The 19,206-nt window shown below is 34.9% G+C and overlaps 1 protein-coding gene across 1 annotated transcript in view; it reads right to left on the bottom strand.

Moving 5' to 3' along the window:
• The window catches only part of LOC145693284 (clavesin-2-like), a 54,608-nt gene extending 38,724 nt beyond the window's left edge, over positions 1-15,884 (bottom strand). The window contains exons 1-2 of the mRNA XM_081769133.1: positions 15,742-15,884; positions 1,539-1,723 (exon numbers count right to left, since the gene is read on the bottom strand). Of these exons, the coding sequence (XP_081625259.1) occupies positions 1,539-1,707 (169 nt within the window). The 5' untranslated portion in view covers positions 1,708-1,723; positions 15,742-15,884. The remainder of the gene's footprint in view (positions 1-1,538; positions 1,724-15,741) is intronic.
• Positions 15,885-19,206: the final 3,322 nt, after the last annotated feature.

Below are 19,206 nucleotides of genomic sequence, written 5' to 3'. Positions count from 1 at the left end.
ATATAAGTAGTAGTATATATAAATATACTACCGTTTATGCAAATTGCAACACCGAAGAAGTCACGAGAGATTACACAGATTTGTTGCACAGAGAAGTAATTTTAAAACTATGCAATATATCTAACTGAAAAATCAAGTGTAGTCAAAGTTACACAACATGATATGTCATCGAATCAGAGTGTGTGATATGTGTGCGAGTCCATAACAGATCGACACAATCTACTGGAGAACTGTAAAGAACAAGGTGCCGACCAACTATATTCCACACTTGTTTGAAGATCAAACTGTCAGACAACCTGACAGCCCGGGAAAGCAGTAGCACTGTCTCTCAAAGAAGGCTTGTAAACTCCGAGGTACATGCGGCCCGGCATTGTTTTGCTGAAATGTTGCGTTCAAAGTTGTTCGGAGAAAGAATATGCCCTAGATCTTTAGAACTTCTGTGACGTACTGGAAATCATAAAATTGTTCTCAACGCTTGGTTGGTTAATTGGAGTTTAGCTATCCTGTTTAGCACTGAAGTTATATGAGACGTGAATTCCTAACTATCGTAATTTGTTCAAATTTCAAGTCTCTCTCAACGAGAATCAAAGCTGGGATCTTGTACCCATGGAGCTCGTGCTAACTACTAGAGTAGTGGGAAGGGCTTGCCCTCAATGCGTAGCAGCGAGATTGCATGTGATACCTGATGGTGATATTATACAATGTTTAGCTTCACAATTGACGCTGAAGGATTGGGCTCACTACAATAGCCTGTGACACGTACGCATCATGATTATGGACAAGTTGAAGCGAGACTTGTCAGAAACAAGAATGTGTGTGACTCAATTCTCCAGTGATGGTGTTCAAGCTTCCATTATAGCGGTAGTTATTTGTGATTCTGAATCAATGAAAGTCGACGTAAAGACATGTGCCTCACCAATTCACCGTTCGGCAGACGCCGTCGAACTGTCGACACATTCAAGTTAACGTCCATTATAATTTCCTAGTTTCAAATTAACACTACGAACGACGAATTACTATCTGTCGCAGCCTTGTGAACAATTTGTCTCTTTCTCCGTTGTGTGGTGCCATTACTTGGATCACTGACCGATTGTTGCTGTTGTTCTCTATTGCGTCAACACACACATAATCCGTGGCGATATGCCTTATGTACGCACCCCCGATTCCCCATACAAAAAGATGACTTCTCGTAAACCGACCATATGGCTCTATTCAAATGCAGTAGTTTTCTTTTTATAGTGGGCTCTTTGACGTCAATGAGGCATGAGGCACGGTGGCGCTTTCCCACATTCTTTCAGTTCACATGTCTGCTATTAGAATATTGTGTGAACAGCATTCTCGTGATTTTATTCTGAACATTAAATAGAGTGTGCTGCTCGACCCATACATATGTCATCTCTCTGAACCAAATACTGTGGGTTTCCACTCATTTCCATTTCTTCTTGTTTTAATTTTCATAAACGGCAAATATAACATTTATGAATACATATATAAAGTTGACTATAGTTAGAATTGAAGTTCACTTGAAAACACCTTACCTGCAATGAGCTGTTTCAATCTTTCGATCGCCCTCTGAGTTTGTTCCTCTTCCTGGAAGTCTTCGCAAGTTCCAGAGTCTGACGACTCATCCTCAGCGTCTTCGTACAAGGAACTTTTGCTGCTACTTCGAGATTCAACAAAAGTATTCGTTTCAGTGATCACTGACATAACGTGCGTGTTTTTCCTGATAAAAATAAAATATTGTTAGTCAACATTACCTTTCAACTCATAAACTCTTGTAATGTTCTTGAATAGGTAACAAGTAACATGTTAAGAATAATCTCAAGTATTATATCCTGGTAAATACAAGATTTACCACCTGTGAACGGGGGGAAGGATTAATGCATGTGATGAGTAATTTAGAAAATTAATTACAATATTAGAATGCAAATGTGGGAGGAAACTTCACATGCACGCTGAAAATTACTCTAATTAAGCGCACCCTCCACTCACAAAGTTAAATAAATGAATTTAGTTCAGTCGGTAGAGTCTGATTTAGAAAAGAATTAAATTTTGAAAGCTTAAATTATGACATATATAACATGAAACTCTTATTTACAAGGTGCGCGCAGTTTTAACAGCCATCCCGAGTGTGAAAATTACCCAATGTTTGCATGAAACACGCTCACCGTATTCACGACTCCTACATAATCCCAGCATCTGGCCTGAAAAGCAAACAAATAGACAGGAAATGGTAACACATACCTGGCAGCCAAACTGATGAAAGAAAAGAGAATCCCAAATTATCTGATGGAATCTTTTTAATGCGCAGAACCAACATTCCAAGCACGTAAAATTATATAATACAGAATCACTCGCGCGCAGTCTCACACTGAGACACGAAGAAAGAAAAAAAAAATTTACTTTTAAATCAAACTTTGCAAAGCTGAGATCTCGCTTAATTGTTCGTGCACTTTATTACATTAATTTCGCCGATTTCTTCTTTCTTGAAGTGTCCATGCATATCAAAACTCCTTACACTGCACTCTGATGTTTCTTCCGAAGTTGGCGGCCAAGGATGTCTGCATTTACGATCCTCCTTCTGTTTCTGGGTCGCTGCTGCTCTCCTTCTACATGAGTTTGTCCATCCAACACCTGGGTTACTCTCCGTCAGTGGCGATTAAGCGGGTTGTCCTCTGGGTCAAGGTACTAATTACCATTTGTACGTGTAGTGGCAGCTTGTTCTATTTCGCCGTTTCATGGAAGCACTTAAATTTTCTACTTTTAAAACACGACTGCTACATACAAGGCTGTTAGCTAAGTCTCTTGTACCGTATTTTAATTACTTAACAAGCTGCAAAATACTGCACCCTTGGTCATAGCCTAAAAACACAGGCATTGAGTTTGTTTTGACCAATAATTTAAAATAAACTTAATAATCACTGCAAGTAAACAATAAACATGTTTACAGCGCTCGAAGTAATATTCAAATGTTTAGTATGGTCGAAGCACTTCACAAGTAATTATGAAGAAATGTCTCTTCAAACCCGAATTTGTCGTACATGTTTTTACGTAACAAAATATTAAATCACTGGCATTTCAGAGAACGGAACTTTCTCAAATGTTAAGTGTGCTTCCTACACTATCGTTCCACTAACACTTCAGAAAACTGAGTTTGTAGTACTCGGAGCTTATACCACGATAACTAAATTTTTAACGGCCATTTCGTAAAGCTCAAGTTCTACACACACGAAGCGTATACTTTCAACTTCAAAACCAACAACGAACTGTCCTTTCAAAACCGAACTTATTGAGAACGATGTCTACGATTCGAAGATTCAGGAACAACTGTCCCTCGTGTTCAGTACACTACTGTTTTATTGCAAACGAAGTTCATTGTCTCTTGGAATCCTGCGTTGGGTCAAACCACTATCGCACGCTTCTTCCAAAATAGGTGGGGTAGGTACATACTTAACCGGAAGTTTTCCAGTGACCTACTTAATTCTTACATTCAACAGGTTTTCTTCTTTTTATGCGTTTTCTGTCTCACGTCAATTACACTGTTAAATGTCAATATATGTGCTTATTAGCTTATTTAATAAGCTTTCCTATGGCATATAACACTCATAATTACTATGCCGTGTTAATTGGCAATTATTAAATAAACACACAAAATTCAGTAAACTTGTCACTCAACCTCTTCGCGGACTTGTCTTGACAAGTGGTACCCCCTCGTAACTAAGAGCATAACTTTTTGTTCAAATGACATTGAAAATCGCATAAACCTGGAATTTCTACATTGAATGATTTTGAGTTTAACATGATTTCTCAGAGTAAATACACAATTTAAATACACTACACATATGATATTATATTGAAAGAGTCCCACACAGGGCTGTCATGATCTGACACATTAAAACAAGTATTATAATATGGTTTGAGAGTTCTCTTCTCTACCATTCAGCATTGAATCTGGTCGATGTTTAAAAAAAAACTACGGTTTGTGTTTGTCTGTCGATTACTTCTCAAAACCATCAACCAGGCTTATAATTAATATTAGTACAAGCCATTATCATAATGCAAACTAAATATCGATTTAAATATATCTAAATAATACGGATACATCCAGAAAGTTTATTTACATATTTCAAAACATACTATTGTAGCAAATCGTGCACGGGAGAGCAGACGAAAATGATCTCGCAACAGAGACATCTGACGGATGTTTCTGCACTATTACAACCAGGATTCTGAACGACTACAGCCAGGACTAAAATGGACTCGTCCAAAATTTCAAATTTGTCAAACTTCTCCTCTCCGATAGGGGTTCGTTGACCAAGCCACGCATCCAGTAACTAGGACGCGAAAAAGGGGTGTGTCTTGAAAATATCACACTCCATTGTACCGACAATTCGTCACAGATACGCTAAAATTTTGCTTGCTACGAAACAATTGTGCAGACGGACTTGCTGTCTCCATAGTGTCAGTGTATGTCCCTAACTATAACTACACTAGAAAGTGAGACTAGCTCTGCAGATAGGCGCAGTGTGGAGCTCATAGTTATTCTATCCGAATAAAGGTAGCTACATTGGCTCACTGTTCATTCCCACGCTGTTGAAGAACAAGGCTCCTTTAGAATGGCAAGCTTTCTTAAAGTTTTTTTTCTCTGAGGACTTCTCTGCCTCTACTGCAAGCAAAATAGCATATGTGACTTCAAAATCTTCTATCTTCTCCAATGTTGTATTTAAATTATATTAAAATATCGCTGTACCCATATGATGTCCAGTCCTGTAGTTACTCTATCTTTAATTACATATTCTAAACAAGCAATGTATATACATAAAATGCAAATAAAAGTTATCTGCTCCCGCTGCTACGTATGCAAATCCAATAAAATAACTATGTAAATTCCCTAATTAAACGATTAAATATTCATAAAATAACGAAAAAATTTAATATGCAAATATTATATAAACACAGTTCATTTGCTGTTCACACACCTTGTCTCACAATTACAGTTATGAAACTTCGTATCAATTTTAAATGTTTTTATGGTTGTAAGCGGGTGAGAGACGAAAGCAAATTTGTAATAAAAATGTGTTTAATAGGATTGTTTCTAATTTATCGACCAACAGAAGATTGTCCTATGAAAAAGGAAAAAGGACTATTCTCTAGCCGTTTTGTGCGATGTTGAAAACGTTTTGAGTCTGACTTTAGAAAAGCAATAGTGGTAGAATTGGATGTTCTGAAGTTTAAGTCATTTTCAGCTTGAAACTACAGTATATAACAAGTGAACCTACAACTTAACGTGAGATTTGTACCACATGAGCTCCTAGCGGAAATCAAATCCAGGTCTCCAACTTTGGAATCGTTTGCCCTGCTACAGACATTGATCCTAGTTTCCTTCGCTTTGGAAGACTAGAGAAACATAGCAAGAGTATTTCCGTTCCTTTCCATGCTCCAGTATTCCAACACTTGAAAGTAATTCTAACCATGCTTGGAATCAATCACTGCCAACTTGACTACTGGCAGAATTACTACCTTCTCCCAGGATAATCGCTGTTCTGACTAGCCCATTTAGATAATTAATTCAGTAATAAGATATCCTGTTGATAGCAATCTGCCGCCTTATGCAGAGTCGTTTTGACGTAAGACTAGCGTCATACTAAAGGATTGACTACTGCAGCAAACATATCTTAGTCGAACTCTTTAGTATGGCACTAATTACACTTCAGAACGTCTCTGCATAAGGCCCCTGGTGTCAATCCTTTCAGCGTAATTCCTTTAGAAGTCTTCTTACCACCGATATTATAAACAATGTTACAGAATTTCATAATCGTGGGTACCGCATGCGCAAATATTTTATTATCATAATGAGTGATGCTGCAGATTGAGTTTAAGTACGCCATAAGAAATAATTTCACAAACTAAATTTCTTTCACTCATTACATTCATCTATTCTGTTGCAAAATGTTTATACTGACGATTATAGTAACATATGAATCAACGATTATCTTGGGAGAAGATAACAGTTTTTCCAGTAGTCATAAAATATTCATACTGAAGGTTATAGCAGCATATGAATCAACGATTATCTTGGAAGAAGATAGTTCTCCCAGAAGTCCAATAGTAATGATTGATCCCACGCATGGTCGTTGGAATATTGTGGTATGGAAAGGAACGAAATTATCGCACTATTTTCCCATAGTTTTTGCTAAGTGGAGGAAATTAGGATCAGTGTCTTTAGGAAGGCAAACAATGTCGAAGTTAAACTATGCGACATTAGAATCCCTGGTTGGAAGAATGATGTTCTGGGGAAGACTAATAGAGGAGGGAGTAACTATGCAAAACATAACAAGATAGAGGCAAAACGACAAGCAACAATAAAATAATAAGGATGGGAAAATTGAATGTTTCTGCCAAGTTGACTTACTACGTTTAACGTTATGCGTTTTTATTTTCTCCATAAAACGATTTCTTCCTTTTCTTTTAAATAAATAAAGAAAATGATAGTACTGAACACTTTTAACGTGTTTTTGTAAGTTAGTGAGGGAAGAAAAGTAAATTAGAGGAACTGATTTCTCGAATACTGTTAACAACCTAACCAACGATGTAACTTAGCATTCAGAGAGAAAATGCAACAGGTTTCTATCTTCTATCTAACTGGGATCCTTAAGAATAATTTGATTTTACTATGCAGAATCTTAGCTTTTGTTTGTCAACACCGACTCTATCATATCGCAGTTCCGATCGATTGTGATATATTGACGTCAGAAACAGAAGGTATTGCAAACTAATAAAAGCAGAACTTCCAAGTGAATTTCGATATATTCTGCAACGATATTTTTGAACGCGTAAGAACGAATGTGAAACTGTTAGGAGATCCAAATCCTTAATTAAAATACAATTAAAAACTACTACAAAAATTTATGTAAAATACTAGGTTACTTGGATTTCAGTTAATGTCCCTTTCAGCACTGAGGCTATATAAAAGGAGGACTTACAGCTTAACGTGGAACTCATCGAAACCATATGAGCTCCCACTAGGACTTGTAATATATTTTTTTAGTGCTTTACATGTCAATCATTTTAACTGAAACTGGACCAGTTTCCAATTGGAATTAATGTACGTTATTATGTGAAACCATGTAGATGTTTTCTTTCAAAACAATAAATAAATAAAAAATAAAAAACATATTTCTTTTTTCTGTGAAAAGTCTGGCAACCCTAATTCAAACCCAGGAATTTTGATATTTAACTCATTACGGAATGCTATAGGACAAAATTCTTTAATATCAATATTCTTCAACGTAGAATCTTTAGCACACGTTTTCTAGAGTTGATCAAAGATTTTTTTTTGATCAAAGGTTTTTCTTTTCTATGCGCATCAAATGACGCAATTAATACTTACAAGGATACCCAAGATTTACACGCATTGTCCTTGAGACTCCCATTATGTATTATTTATTTAGAAATCATATAATACATGAATAGATCAAGATAAGTTACTTTTGCGATATAAAATATATCATGCTTATCACATTTTTATGGAATCATTTTCAGAAGTTACAGTTCATCTTAAAGAGGAAAATATTTAAGGACAAAGGCAATTTACAGAAATTTTCATCCAAATAATTGTTTCAGTAAAAGTTGGGAAACTCTAAAGTATTCAATACATTAATAGGTTATCAACATTAAAAAAAAAAGATATAAACGCTTCATTACTGAAAACATAAGAAAACATAGTATTAATACCATCATTTTATATAAGAAACTGTTTTCAATCCATAATTTCACTTGAGTATTTCCTTTTACTATTTAGTAACTATAGGAGGGAAGAATATATTAAAGTCATAAAAAGTCCCCAAATAACAAAAACTACATTCGGATTTTCATCAGGTATATAACTTAGATGACACATTAATACTAAGGCCAAAGATTCTCCAAGGAGTTTTCGCATTTTAACTCGATCAACAAAATATGATGGAAACACAAAGAAATTCTATTTTTTTGAAAACAGCTTAAACAATCTTCGTCAAAATTTCGTTACTTCAATATTTAATTAAGAACAACGTAATACAGAATAAGTTTTTTTTTGAAAAGATCGAAGAAGGGTAGTTTATTAGCTGGCAATTCATACACCAACAACCCTCCAATGTGACATGAATAATTTATTTTTTTTAAAAAATCCCTAAAGGATGGGTTATTGGTGAGTGTGCTTTTTCGGATGATTTTCTCAACATTGGTTTAGATTATTTTCTTCATATCTTAAAATAAATACACAGTTCATTACAAAACCTACACCATAGTAGAAGCAATTTCTCTTGAAAAGTTCAAAATGGATAGCTGATTAGTGGGGAGTGGATTATTTGGAAGATTTTCTAAAAAATTACTCAGGTGATTTTGTAACTAATCTATCTCTTTAATAAATGCTTCATATTGATGGCAGCACTGGCTTAGTAGTACAGTGCTCACCTTTGGTGCGTGGGGTCTCTGGATCAATTCTAGCTTCTGCCAAGTGGGTATTGTGGTGAACGAACTTTGTCCACATGGGTGTTGCTCGCGGTTCTCCCGCTTCTTCCTAAGCATATTCAAGTGATAATAAGACTCAATAGTCATGTGATCATTAAAAAAAAGAATAGTTCTAAATTTCAAAAGAAGGATTTATGCGTTTCAACGTCAATGGCGAAAAATTTAATTTAAGTTGTTTATCTGTCTGTTCGTCGTTTCACGTCAGTACATGTATAGAAGGGCAGAGTTCACATTGCTGAACATAATCAGACTAGATTTAAAACTTACGGTTTACACGAATTTTTCGGGGAAAGGTGGCAGTAGAATTTTGCAACTTTCCTAGAAATGAAAATAGTTTATTGATAGTTGAGCATAGAAAATTCCTATTTTTCTAAAACCGATTCTGAAGAACTTGTTTACATTTCATAAATTGGTATTTAATTAACAACCCTTTAATTGATATAAATTCCTTTTCGTATAAAATTTAAAATAAAACAATTTTGTGATGGGATGTTTATTTTGGGGATAATTTTCTCAAAAATAATTATATCAACCAATTTGGTCATATTTCACAAATAAATATTTTATTTAAAGAAAAACTTGCAATACGACATATGAACGTCGTTCCCCTTTGAAATACTTCGAAACAATAGTCCATTAGTGAAAATGAATTTTCGAACGATTTTTTTCATTTTTCTTAAAAAAAAATTCGTTAACCATCCTCTAATATGACATAATCGTTTCTCTTGAAAGACTAGAAATTTCTTTGTAGGGGAGTGACGACTTCTCGTAATGACTCTACCGATGTTGTTCATAGTTGATTATTAAATGATTTCATTAACATCCTATCAATATGACATAATACACTTTTCTCTCTCCTAATATTCAGAATGGGTAGTTTAATAAAGAGATGAGTTTTGTTTGCACATTTTCTTTCGTACAAGCCTCGAATATTTTTCTTCATCCTTTCTTCTTATTTATAAAGCTATATATTTGTTTGCTTTTTTGAGTGTTTATCCGCTATAGAAATCTACATCTAGTCTCAGTTTGAAATTTTTAAACGTAGCAATTGCTTCAGACTACGATGCTAGAAACAGTGTATATTATTACCCTTTAAAGCTAGGAAGATGAAAGTATATGAATTTCTCATTGAAATAAATTGAAATATATCGAAGCATTTTCAAACATTTTGCTTCTAAATGGGAGGAAGGGCGTAATTTTTATATTATTTTAATTTCCTACTTTGTATCTATAAAATGGAAAAATAAGGAAACAGAATTACTGCACTGTTTAACATCAATTTTTTAAAAAATAGTTAGCGCTGGGGTTGAACTGAATATTTATGGTTACACTTTCATTGAAATGAATATCCTAAAGAGGGAAAAGGTGTTTTAATTTATCACAATGATTAACGACTGCACCGCTTGAAATAATTTTTTGAAAGTAGTTACACTTGGATCAAGCTAAGTTTGTCATTTCATTTTGATTCAAATATGTATCCTAAGAGGGTGAAGCGGGCTTAATTATATCTTTCAAATATTTTCTATAAGCCCATTTTTCCCAAACAAGAATGGGTATTTTAGCTAATACTTCATAATAAAAAATACTTCATTTAGAACTTATAAAGGATGAGGCTCATTTCCCATTGGCCATGTGCCAGGCAGATAATCGAATGAAGCTTACACGTGCATATATGTTAAAGTACAACGTAAGCTATTACGAAAAACAATATTAGCTTGGACAAAGGCCAAACAGAGACACGAAAATTGAATTTGGAATTAACATTATTGTTTATGGGAAAAGTACAAAAATAGGCATAACTTTCAAGGGGGTTTTCTCTTCTTATACCCAAAAATGAGAGTAACTTAGCATATTGGAATTAAGCGTTTATATTGATTAAAGTTTATTTTCATAGATAAATATTTCATAATAAATAAATGATTCTTTTTTACTCACGAATTGTTCAGAAAGATTAGATTCTCTGTAGATGTGTTTTTATTCCCATAATTTTTCTCGAAAATAAATGATGTTTTTGCCAGTTTATAAATAAATATTTCATTATTAGCATATCCCTGCCTATTTGAAGAACTCAGATAATGTTATTTTTGATGGTGTAAGTGTTTTTCGGACTAAATATTCCGAAAGCTGCTATTTTAATGTTATTCATAATTCATTAATAATATTTCAGTAATACGTAATTCTAGAGTATGATTTAATTTTTTTAAAAAGGGAACGATTTTGTTCAGTACATTATGTGTTATTATTAAGTGCAGAATATTTCATCGTAATGTATTATAAATTTTCACCTATCAATAGATTTTCACATTAAATGCAAGTTTCATGAAAGATTTTCACTTGAGAAAACTGTGTTCAGGAGAAATACTCTGCTTTTATTAAATTAGAAAGTATTCAAATGAAATAAAACATAAAGTTCACAGATAAAGCTCACAGTTGATACAGTATTTTATTATTATTATTATTATTATTATTATTAATAATAATAATAATAATAATAGTGTCTTTGCTCGACTCACTATTGCTGATGACGTTTGTCTAATTGTAATTCTGCACATTCAATTAAATTCTATATACTTCCGTCTTGATTTAATATGTACTAAATATATTATATAGGCTACTATATGATTATCCTTGATGTCATGGATCATGGTCAATTTAATCTTGTCATTATCATGTGAGCTTACAAACTTATGACGAAAATCATGATTGTTATTTAGTAATTTGCGAAGCAAGAATATTTTTATTAATGAGTTTGAGTTTGCGTCTTTTTTTCTCTTTTTTGTCCTTATGCACCGCTAAGATTATAAAGAACGCGACCTACTTTTATTTGGTCTCCGAATTACGACCGCTGCTCGAATCCATCGCAGTCGGCAACTGCTCAAACAAGCATACATAATCAATACTCTCAGTATACGGAGAGAAATGTTGTTCCCTGATAGCTGGAGAGAACTGTTTTATCCGTAAACCGTACGATTTCTGCTTAAATCGCTCTGATATATTGTAGGTATCCAACCTCACAACATGCAGCTCGAGTAAACGTGAGATTTTATCAGTATTTGATTGTTACAGTCGGTATTCGTATAAATAGGTGGTATGTACGAAGAAGGTCTGTAGCATACAAAATTTGGAACCTAAGACTGATTGACAAGGAAAGAGTGATTAGACAGGATAAAAGTGGAAAAAACCCACAGTTCACATAACTATTTTTATCGTCAGTCGCCTACAGACAGTTGCCTCTACTCGTACTCCTTGTCGCTGTTACCAGCACCTAACATACACCTCTCTCTCAGTTGTGATTGTGAGACTGTTCTTAGCACACAGGTAACCATTTCATGTTTGCCTCTGGTCGATTTATTCTTATCGTACATACTTTTATTACAAATGCTACAGGCATTCACACATAGCTTATACTCTTTACAGCAATGAGGTCCCAACAAAAGTATGTGATATTCTATCTTTCGACAAATAGCATGTCAGCTTATAACTACTCGCTTTTTTACGTCGCTATTTGACAACCACGATGACTCAATGGTAGAGAGCTCATCTCTCGCCATCGGTTCCCTGGTTCGATCCCAACTCTCACCAACAATTTTTCTAAAAATTATCGTTTTGCTGTGTATATAGGCCACACAACATGCAGATTGAAAATTTTCCACTATAGTCGTGACTATAAACGTGTTCCACAGATGTTTCTCTATGTTCGGTTTGTAGTGGTTGCTACGGTCGTCTGCTTAGTTCGGAAGTTACTAGATTTACGTAGCGTACCTCTAGATTATAGGACATTTTTTCTGCGTGTATGGACCGTTCATCAGCGCATAGTCTCACCAAAATGGAATGCATCATCAGGGGCGGACCAGGCCAAATTTTCACCCGGGCAAAGTGACTTTTTGGCGCCCTCCCCCTAGTACTAGCCTATATTTTACATTTTGTCATAGTGTTTTTAATATTTTAAACCCATTTTTCAAAAAGACACTCATTACCTAGGAAAACTTCACAAAGAATATGGCCAGCTATAAACAATACCAACTCCGCCCCCCCCCCCCCGCTTGGTCTAGTGGCTAGCACGCCTGCCTTCTGTGGTCCCGGGTCAAATTTCCGGTGGGTTACTGTTGAACGATAAAAGTGGTTCGGATTCCACCATAATCAGTATCCACATCTCCTTTGGCCACTAAGGCATAATCGTGGAACGCTGAACTCAAGCAAATAAACAAACAATACTTACTCCCCCTCCACTCTTTATTCTACATGTCATCTCTCCATTTGTCGATACAGCTCCCTTAGTACTACGAAACTCTCTTCTTTCATGGTGAATCGAAAAAGAATATGTAATTGCCGCTACTTTACACGAATATAAACCAAAAAAGTCAGTAGAAAACACATTGTAAAATTTACTTTTTAAGGCTCGTTTTGGCGCCCCGGGCAGTTGCCCGGGTTGCCCAGCCCTTGGTCCGCCCCTGTGCATGATCACGCCAGCGGACCCAGCTTTTCATCAATGAGTCTGTATCAGAAAGCAAACCAATGAAAACGGAAGTATATTTGAGAAAAACAAATATTTAACGTTGTCCATTAATTGAAAAATATTATTTTTAACAATAACAACACAATCATACAATGCGATCATCTAATAACAATGTACCATACACGTTACTGCATGTGTAAATATAGGCCGTATGCATGTGTACAGGACACAATTTTATTTTTTTCTCTTACACGGGATGTACTTGAAGCTGAACCCAGAAAGTGAGGGTGATGTATATATTTCCTGAAAGCTTGGGTCAAGGTAAGATCAAAACCGGTTATCAAAATTGGGGAGGTCTCAAGCATTCCGTTTGAGGGCAGCATGTTATCCATTTTTATTAACACCTTTAAGCATGTCCATAAAGTTCGTTGCAATCCCGAAAAATCTGAAACGGTGGGACAAATATGAAAGCAGAAAAACATGTCTTTCAACATTTCAAATGTATAACGTACCAAAGTAAAATAAATTGTCCCAGGGTCCCCCGCAGGATCCCAGACGGGGTCCCACTCAAAATTTTCAAATGGAAAGGGGGGTCAACTTGCATATCGTATGAAAGTTTGTGTTAAATAAAAGAAGATAAATCAAGTCGCAACTCTCTACGATAAGCCTGTGCAAAATAGTGGTGGCTCAAAATATCAACACAATCTTCATTGCAAAGTCTATGGCCACTCGTATGAATCTCAAACGGTGGAATAGATGTAGAAACAAAAACACGGATATGTCATTATTTCAAACGTATAATGATTCAAAGTAAAAAAAATGTTCCAGGGTCCCTCGCAGGGTCCCAGACGGGGTCCAACTCAAAATGTTGAAATGGAAAGGAGTTCAAGTTGAGTATCGTATGAAAGCTTATGTTAAGTGAAAGAAGAGAAAACAAGTCTCGACTCTTGATGAAAAGGTCTATTGCCACTCCCATTAATCTGAAAAACTTGAGACAGATGAAAAAAAAACTACAATGTATGAATGAAAATGACTCGTGCCATTTTGCAATGCTTATCGACAGTCCAGACTTGTATAATGTCCAATTCAGTATCATTTGACACGAGCTTTTACATGATGTGCTTATTTACCCCCCTTTGACTTGGACCCCGTCTGGGATCCTGCAATTGAAATTGGAATATTTCTTTTTTCCTTTGATACATTCTAGTTTTTTTTTGACCTGTCTAACCGATTCATATTAATAGGGGTGGCAATAGACTTTTTCATCAAGAGTCGAGACTTGTTTCGTATTCTTTCACTTAACATAAGCTTTCATACGATACTCAATTTGAACCCCTCCCTATTTCAACATTTTGAGTTTGACCCCGTCTGGGACGCTGAGAGGGACCCTGGAACATTTTTTTTTACTTTGAATCATTATACTTTTGAAATAATGACATATCCATGCTTTTGTTTCTACACCTATTCCACCGTTTGAGATACATACGAGTGGCCATAGATTTTGCAATGAAGATTGTGTTGATATTTTGACCCACCGCTATTTTGTACAGGCTTATCGTAGAGAGTCGCGACTTGATTTATCTTGTTTCATTTAACACAAACTTTCATACGATATGCAAGTTGACCCCCCGTTCTATTTCAAAATTTTGAGTGGGACCCCGTCTGGGACCCTGGTACAATTTATTTTACTTTGATACATTATACTTTTGAAATGATGAAAGACATATTTTTCTGTTTTCATATTTGTCCCACAGTTTCAGATTTTTCAGGGTTGCAACGGACTTTAAGACACGCTTAAAGGTATTAATAAAAATGAGTAACGTGCTGCCCTCAAGCGGAATGCTTGAGACCTCCCCAATTTTGGTAACCGGTTTTGATCTTACCTTCACCCAAGCTTTCAGGAAATATGCACATCACCCACACTTTGTGGGTTGAGGTTCAAGTACATCCCGTGTTAGAGTTTAAAAAAAATATATATATTCTCGTGCGTAAGCCTCCGATTTTGTCCTGTTTCATCTCAACTAGCCTAACAAATTTTCTTGACTCTTATCTAAGGGCGACAAGATGGCAGAGTGTTAGAGTGTCCACCGCTGATCCGAAAGACGTATAGTTCTACCATAGACCATGTGAATTTGTCATGGATAACATGTTGGTCATGGGTTTTCACAAGGTTTTCCCGTTTCCTCCTACATTCACATTCCTCCAATCGTTTACATTCGTATTCGAAAATCAGCGTTACCTTTTGGTGTACATGGTACAATCGAGGTACGTTAAACCTGAAAGATTTCATTTTCATTTAAGTCTTATATAAATGAAAGAATGGAAAATTAAAGGAACAAAAGACTTAGACGTATCACTATAATAAAGAAGCAATTTCCATATTTGCACAGAAACCATAAGTAGGCGCAATAATAATAATAATAATAATAATAATAATAATAATAATAATAATAATAATAATAATAATAATACAACTTAAATTCGTTTTAGTTATAACATCTGCAAATCATTACTCTCCGCTTCCCTCTTAGGGTATGCATTTCAATCAAAGTAACATCAGAAAACCCACTTCGAAGTAGTTGATAACTATATCAAAAAATTCGTTTCAGACGTTTTTCTGTGATTCGTTCACCCACAATACTACTTTCATTTTTATTATATGTAAAACTTTGTGAAATTCAAAACATTGAAACCATATTTCACGTACAACACTATTAATAAACTGTGAAAGACCACTTAAAATTTAGAAATCTTTTCATGTAAATTTTTCTTACCTTTACTTCGATCTGATTGCAGCTAGAACTTCTTCGGAAGTAAATATTGAAATAGTATCAAGTACTGTACAACGTATTCCAGAAGCCTGCGAAAATTATCTTCAACTGACTGACGTGACCCGATATCATAATGAGATAGATGAAAGTAGGGATTGAGGTCGTCGGTTGACCTTCGCATTACTTATGTATATTTTTTTTTAAAAATAATAATCTAATCTTTGCTTTACAAAAAACAGTCTCAGATGCAGCGCAATATTTCTTTTCGGGTCATGATACATCTTTTATTATTATTATTATTATTATTATTATTATTATTATTATTATTATTATTATTATTATTATTATTATTATTATTAATACTAAGCTGGCGAAATCAATGAAATTGTTTATTAATCTCATTACTCATAGCCTTAATCGGAAAATGGAATGTGAGTCAAAGTATACAATTATTAAGCTGATATTCTATTTCATACCTTTAAAGAATAACAGTATATCTTAATACAACTTCAACGGTAATTTTCTGGCATACGATTTTCATCAAGAATCTTTGGAGATGATCTTCAGTGTTAGCCATACCGTCTTTTTAACCTAATTATTAATGACGGATATTGAAGGGAAGCATATCGGTAAAAATTAAACTTTTATAGCTACAAACTAAGGAAATAGAACTTAATTCTTCCATGTCCGCCAAGGATTTGAACGAAATCGCAGACTTTCACGTTGAAAATTGTATTGACATCCCTAAATATCACAGAGTCATGATTGATACATTGTTGGGAAACTTATGGAAAATACAGATTCCAAGGAGGTAATATTTGTGCAATTCCTACCCTATTTGTAGAAGAAAAAAGGCCTAAAAATATGAAAAAAAAAAGAATTTTTGGGGTCTTGGAACGCCCGTATCCAGGGGTCTAGGGAGGCCGACCCCCCTAAATTTTCGCTGGCCCCCTTAAAATTCTCACGGTAGGCTTGCAAATGAACTATAATATTGTGATGAACTATAATATGGTTGGATCGCTCCCCCCCCCTTACATTTTTGGGCTGGCTACCGGCTGTCTTGGAAACCCTTGTAGTCAGCCTACGCTGACAAAACGATGCTAACTTAATATGTAGGCAACTCACTTGTGATGATAATATCAAAAAATGGTAGTCAGTTCTGCAATTCAAAGCGAGATAAAAATTCAGAATGAAATTCCTATAAAATCATATTCGAAAAGAAAATTTCATTGAATTTGACATTCGCCCCGCCCCCGCCCCTATCATAGTACTACGTTATATGCACATCATTTTTGTTGTACACATCATGTACTGTACAGAAACAAGAATTATGCTTCTAGACCAATTAAGTGAAAAGATATCTTGTCTTATATGGAACTGTCCTGAAAATAAATATAATTTATGTCAAAAAACTGAAACTCAAAAAATTGAACCACTTTACCCTCTCCCTCCTTCCCCATATAAGCAACAAGTATACGTATAGGGTATTACCGTGTATTGGACTACTTCATTGCTTCACATACCAATTTTTATGAGTGTACCCCCAAGGAGGAGATGACTCCCCCCAATAAAAAACTGATGTAAGAAACAAAACAAAAAGCAAGAACTTTATCCTTCCGTCTCTCCATTGTTATCTCCACATACATAAAGTGCATATCGATTTGAAACTTCATCCTTCAGAAGTAATTGATACCAAAATTATCTTTCTAGCTTAATTAGGGGCTGGACTATTGAGGTTTAAAGCCTTGGCGCAGCAGTTGCGTCAATGGGCGTTTAAAGATTAATGCCCTATTTCATCTATGGATTAGGACATTAGGTAAGATTTCTTCCCTTAAGGCACCATTGCTTACGATGCTCTTCATTGAACTTTTTAATACGGAGCGTTTCCCTCATTTGAGCATCCACAAACATACCACCTTTAACTTTAGCTGAACTATATCGTGACCCAGTGAAATTTCTTTCATTATATTCAACTCTCCGACTGTTTTGTTCACATTTTCCATAATATTCTTCTTAAGCTCAAGTTTCAAATGGAAAAAGGGGAAAATCTTGAATTTTCCAAAACTCACAAGAGAATTCTTAATGGCATTCTCTTTCCCTAGGATAAAGAATCTGGTAACAGTTACGAAGCAACAGTGGCTACATTTTTTATATATTTCATTCAATTACAAAATGAGTGTTGGCAGTCCTTATTTTTGACAGTGTCTTAGGCTACTTTTCACTTTGTTTGTTTTGTTAGTGTTAAATCTTGAAACTTAATACTTTACGGGCCTCGCACATATGTTATGCAGACGATGATATTCTTCAGCAACCCAATATACGCTGCTGGCTCCAGAATGAAACATCTGATTTGGGGCCTGGCGCTTAAAATGCTAAATTTTAGTTAATTCCATACTAACTAAGGCTACATACCCAAACCCAAAGAACAATATTTTCATATAATGTTGGTTATAGTTTATCGTGTTACTGTGTAAATTACGGTATTTTCCGTTATCGTGTAAGTAAAGACTTCCATAGCTACATGGCAATTTTGAAATTATATAATTCCTATATAAGATCCCAATTGGAATACGCTTCTGTTATTTGGACTCCCTATAATGGAAAATATACCCAAATGATTGAAAGAGTACAGTGCAAGTTTTTGAAACTATGTATTAAAAAGCTAGATTATGCCCCTCATACATAACATACCTAGAACTAGCAATTAATTTCAAGATACTGACATTAGAGCAACCTAGTTTTTTTAAATGATTTAATTATTCTGTATAAACTAATAATGAGATCGATTGCATAGAACTAACTTCTAATGTATTTCTGCAAGTTTCAACGTCTAAAACGAGATTGAACAACTAGTTGTATCCTGTACTGTAAGGAAGTACGTACTGACATCCTATATAAATCCCCTGTAAGGAGAATGAGCTTTTACTATAATAATATTGAAGAAAAATGTGAAGTGATAGATGTATTCAATATGTCTGAAAGAGTGATTAGGAATACAATTTGTCAGTGGAACAGTAAAACTTTCTGTATTTTTTTCTGTAAAAATAATGTAGTTTTACCATATGAGTAAACAAACACTGTAAATGGCCAGAATGCCTGTTGTGTTGTTACAATAAATAAATAAATAAATAAATAAATAATAAATGTATTTAGCTTGTGTATATGAATTGGCAACGTCAGTTAATTAAGGATTACTTCAATAAATGATAGTCGTTCAATTCTGGTTCAAGACCTTTACATGGTTTACTCAGTGTTAAGGGAATCAACCCCACTTTTTGATCATTTTGGGCATATAGCTCCTTAAGTGCATAAAGGAATTAAGTTCACCAATAGTCATTTTGGGCATATTTCGTCTTTAAGATCTATATCTGAAACTCCCTTTAAAGCTTCGCACATTTGCTCCCATATCTGACGTGTATGAACTGCCATAGACTATCCGACTACTGTCAGATTTGAGTACGCACGAAT

The sequence above is a fragment of the Thermobia domestica genome, chromosome 8 (genome assembly GCF_964235325.1).
Source record: "Thermobia domestica chromosome 8, izTheDome1.hap1.1, whole genome shotgun sequence".
Classification (NCBI taxonomy): domain Eukaryota; kingdom Metazoa; phylum Arthropoda; class Insecta; order Zygentoma; family Lepismatidae; genus Thermobia; species Thermobia domestica.
This window is presented reverse-complemented; position numbering and strand designations above follow the sequence as displayed.